At 53.4% G+C, this 4,691-nt stretch overlaps 1 protein-coding gene across 3 annotated transcripts in view; it reads left to right on the top strand.

Moving 5' to 3' along the window:
* The first annotated feature begins 6 nt into the window (after positions 1-6).
* TMEM130 (transmembrane protein 130) overlaps positions 7-4,691 on the top strand; it is a 17,970-nt gene continuing 13,285 nt past the window's right edge. For 2 of the 3 annotated variants that reach the window (XM_040455896.1, XM_040455894.1), the window contains exon 1: positions 7-123. In XM_040455896.1, coding sequence (XP_040311830.1) covers positions 39-123 — 85 coding nt within the window. In that variant the 5' untranslated portion in view covers positions 7-38. Of the gene's footprint in view, positions 124-1,452; positions 1,538-4,691 lie in introns of those variants that run through there. The other variant, XM_040455895.1, reaches the window with a different exon arrangement.

Here is a 4,691-nt window from a genome sequence, read left to right as displayed (position 1 = left end):
CGCGTCCCCTCGGCGCTCCTGCCGCTCCCGGCGCAGCCATGGCCCCGGCCCTCTGGCCGCGCCTCAGCCGCGTCCTCTGGCTCGCCTGCCTCCTGCCCTTGGCCCCGGCTGGGGTGGCCGCAGGTAAGGCGCCGCGCCCTCCGCTGGGCCTCGGAGCGGTCTCCGGCGGGCGCTCCAGCCGCCAGCCGCGGAGGTGGCGCCGTGCGCTCTGCGCGCACCTCCTTCCTCCCGGGAGACCTCCGCAGCGCGCTGCGGAGGAGAGCGTGGCCAGCCGGCCCCTCGAAGCCCTCTCATCTCTCCCTCCATCCTTCTCCCCAGACGTTGTCCCGGCACTCGTGGGGTCTCCCCGTGCTCCTCGGTTCCCGCTGCCACCTCCGGATCGCCCCTGCCCTGGGAACCGCGCGCGGTGGCCGGTGCATCCGGGGGGATGGCTGGGGACCTCGCAGCCGCTGGGGGGAGGGGGGGAGCGGTGAGGAGGACGATGCGGGGACACCGGGAATGTGCGGGTCGGTCATCACGCCACAGCCCCTCAGGGAGCGCAGGCAGGTTGCCCCGGAGCAGCGCCTTTAAATGTCGCCTTATCTGTAGAGGTACCCACCCCTCCCCCCCCCCCATCCCCGCTCGAGGAAGACTTTGGCGAGGTTGCGATTTTAGAGTCCAAGAGGCCAGTCTGCCGTTTCGTCTTTGGAATGGTTTCCAAAATGGACCCCAAGCTGACAGGTTCTGCTGGGTGCTCCCCCAACCCCACCGCCGGAAGGGCAGCATTAACCTTTCTGCCACATTTTGGTGACAACAAAAGGACCCGGATTGGAGAGTTGTTGGGGGACAGGTGGGATGTGGACAGCTCTGGGGATGTGCTTGTGTTAAATATCCAACATTTTTTCATTACGTGCCCCCCCCCCCATAATGGTAGAAAGAGGAAGAGATTTAATCAAAATTGTGAAAAAAAAGCCCCAAGGTAAAATAAAAACCTGCATCTTAGGGATGAAAATAGCATTTTGTGGGAATTATGTTTGGTCAGGATTACCTGCTTCCCTCCTGGAAATTCACAGAGAGACGGGGTCTCCTGTCCCTTTGGTTTATGTGTGTCCAGAAGTGATCAATGGTGGCCAAAATTCTAAAAAAAAAAAAAAAGAAAAGAAAAAGTAAATTAATTTTTTGGAGATCATGTGTGGTTTCCAGCCTGGCCTATTCGTGATGTGAGCCAGAGAGCCGGGAATTAGGTTGGGGAGCATACCTTCTCCCACAGGAAAAGCAGAGAGACTTGGAAGCCCTTTCCATTCTTCCTGGGGTCTGGGTCAGCCCACACCAAGTGCCTCCCACAGGAGAGGCGTAGGCTAGAGTCCTTGTCCTGGATCATTCGTTAATTCCAGGTTATGTTCAGATTTCAGACGTACCCTGGGAAGTGTTTGAGGCTACCTACATGGGCAATGTGAAAGAACTGATGTAGCCATTTTCTAGAACGTTCCAGGTTCCCACATGCTGTGTCGTCAGGGAAAATGCGCTCCAAGTGGAAGCCCTGGGGACCTGCTAGTGAGTGAGTGTTGCTTCTGTGGGTCAGGCTTCCTGGCAGTGGTCACTTCGCTTTGTGCTTTGACCCTTTCAGCTCTGGGTCACTCAGTGCACCCGTGGAGCCCCCTCAGCCCCTCCCTTAGCTGTTCTGTATTCCAAGGCCATGTCGCCTGGGCTCCCCAACCTGAAAAGATGGGTTTAGATGGGGAGGGCGATAGGACTCGGGCTTGGTTCCATCAGCCACAAGTGGCACAGCCTTCATGGTCCACTTGGATGCCCTGCGCCCTTCCGAGAGCCCTGACAGAGAGGAGCAGCATCACCAGGGGGGTGAAACATCTTCTTTAAAAAAAAAAAAAAAAAAAAAAAAGCTTGAGAAAAAATGTCCTTGGAGCCTCCTTGTGTCTGGACAGGTGTGGGGGCTCTTAGGAGCTGGGCCAGTGTCTGTAGCCACAGCCCTTCCCCGCCCCCACCCATCCCTCCTCCCAGCCAGTCTGCTCTCTAGTGAGTTCTATTCCCCTGGCAACGGATCTGCGTAGCGCTGACATGCGCCTGTCTCCAGTCTCGTTGCAGATGCTGGATGGCCATTAGCATGCAGCCAAATGTCCCTGCCACCTGCCAGCCTCGCTCTGGCCCACACTCCTCGCCTGGGGTGGGGGGGTGGGGGCTGGAGCAAGAGGGAGAAGGGAGGAGATGGTCTCTGTGAAGCCTGGCAGCCAAAGGGAGGGAGAATAGAACTCAGCCCAGGGGAGGGGGTGGTGGGTACGGATCTGCTTGGTGACTCCAGGTAGTTCCATGGGGACCTCAATGCACTCCTTTCCCTCAGTGTAAAATACACAATGTAGTTTCTTGCAGGAATTTCTTACATAGCATTGGAACTCTTTGGGATTAAGACACCACAGGTCCCATTTTCAGTGCCAGTCCAAATGAGTGTACAATCCAAAATATGGCTCTGGGGAAGGGGATTCAGAACAGGGAATATGTGACATGGACGAGGGGAAAGGCTGGAGCAGGAGTCCCTGGTGGGGGCAGGTAGCGCGGCCACAAGGCAAATGGGATGCCACTGAGGACTCACACTCGCTCTTGTCCCAGATTTGCTGAGTCTAGCAGGTCTCTCGTGAGCTCCCTGAGGGCAGGAAGGGTGTCCTGTACTTCTGGGTCCTTCCCAGCACTTGTGGGGCACAAGACAAGGGGCTCAGTCAGTACCACCTCGGTGAATGTTCTCCTGGGACACTGCTAGGTGGGCTGGTCCCTCAGCCACGCTCTTCTCTCCAGGTGCCACGGTCAGCAGCAGTGTTGAACACCTACTATGTGCCAAGCACTTTGTTAGGCACATGGGGAGATGAGGATAACCCCTACCCTCGAGCTTGTGGTGCACCTGCCAAAGGAGACAAAGAAACCTTCATGCCAACTCAGGGTTGGGACCACTGAGTGCTCAAGCTGTTCAGAGAGCACTGAGGAGGTGAGGGGTTGAGGGAAGGCTTCCTGGAAGAGGTTATATCCTCTGACATGTAGGTGGAGAAGGGCAGTGAGGACAGCATGTGCAAAGACCCTGAGGCTAGGAAGGACAGAACATGGGGGAGAAGCTGTAAGAGTTCAAGTGGCCGGCCCCAGCATGGATGTGCCAAGATGTGAATTTGGACTCCACACTGAAGCTGGTCCGTGAACACATTATCGTGGAGGAAGGTTGTTGGTGGGGGTGGGAGGGATGATGCTGAGATGGGGAAGGACTGGAGGCCGAGGGCCAGGGCCAAGGATGAAGCCAGTAATGCTGGCCTTCAGCAGTGCTAGTAGTGATGAAGGGGAAGCAAATGTGCCTGGCTGGAAGGGGTAGTAACAAGGGCCTAGGGTAGATTCCTGGGACAGCTGGTCCCTCCAGGCCCAACAGAGAGCAATGGCAGAAAATGGGGAGGGGAGAACTCCAGAGGGTCTAGAGCCAGCACCTTCCCACGGAACATTGTGATGAAGGAAATATTCTACATCCGTGCTGTCCAGAAGAGTAGCTATTAACCACCCCTGGCTATGAAGCACTGGAAATGTGGCTAGTGCAACCGAGGAACTGAATTGTTAGTATTGGTTAGTTTTAAGTAATCAAATTAATTTAAACTTAATTACCTGTGGCTAGTAGCTACTCTTTTGCTCAGTGCAGGTCTGGAGCCCAGAAAGTAGGTCTGTTACTTGGTTTCTTTTAGGAGGTGCTTAAATGTTACTTGGTTTCTTTCAGGAGGTGCTTAAAGCCAGGCGAGCAGGTGCGTGAGGCCAGGAAGGTGGGTGGGAGCGAGTGAAATAAATGAGCAGAGTGAGCCTTGCAGCCCCTCCAGCCTTCCTTCTGCATCACTTCTTCTGGTGAGGCGTAAGCTGTCGTAGGCTGGACGCTCTCGAACCTGGAGCCCTTCAGAAATCTCACCTACAGAGGAAATTTACAAATGACAGGAAAATAGTCACTAAGACACAGCAGTGATGCTGTTGACAAGAGGGAAGGGTTCTGTGAATCAAACGATACCGGCTTGGGGCTCCTGGCTGGCTCAGTCAGTAGGGCATGAGACTCTTGATCTCATGAGTCCGAGCCCCAAGCTGGGGGTTGAGTTTACTTGATTAAAAAAAAAAAAAAAAAAAAGATACACCTGCTTGATGGATTCTCATGCCAATAGTGAAATTCACATTAGTGCAACCACGGACATGACACACGAGAAAATAATTCAAAATTGTGTGCAGAGTGTGAATATGTCTCAATTAAAATAAATTAAAAACTTCTAGGGGCGCCTGGGTGGCTCAGTCAGTTAAGCATCCGACTCTCGGTTTTGGCTCAGGTCATGATCTCACGATTTTAAGAGTTTGAGCCCCGCGTGTTCGAGTCCCACATCGGGCTCTGTGCTAACGTGTGGAACCTGCTTGGGATTCTCTCTCTCCCTCTCTCTCTCTCTCTGCCCCTCCCCTGCTCAAGCTGTCTCTCTCAAATAAACTAAAAAAATTTTTTTTAATAAATTTTAAAAAATTTAAAAACTCCTGTGCGTGAAAAACAGACATGAGGACAGCAGTATGGTTGTAACTGTTGTCCTTAGGAGGTAGGATAATGGGACACGTCTACTATTCTTTACACATATGTATTACTTTTATTTTTTAAATTTTTTTTTTCAACGTTTTATTTATTTTTGGGACAGAGAGAGACAGAGCATGAACGG

Source organism: Herpailurus yagouaroundi, unplaced genomic scaffold, assembly GCF_014898765.1.
Source record: "Herpailurus yagouaroundi ecotype Mexico unplaced genomic scaffold, PumYag 216, whole genome shotgun sequence".
In the NCBI taxonomy this organism is placed as follows: domain Eukaryota; kingdom Metazoa; phylum Chordata; class Mammalia; order Carnivora; family Felidae; genus Herpailurus; species Herpailurus yagouaroundi.
This window is presented reverse-complemented; position numbering and strand designations above follow the sequence as displayed.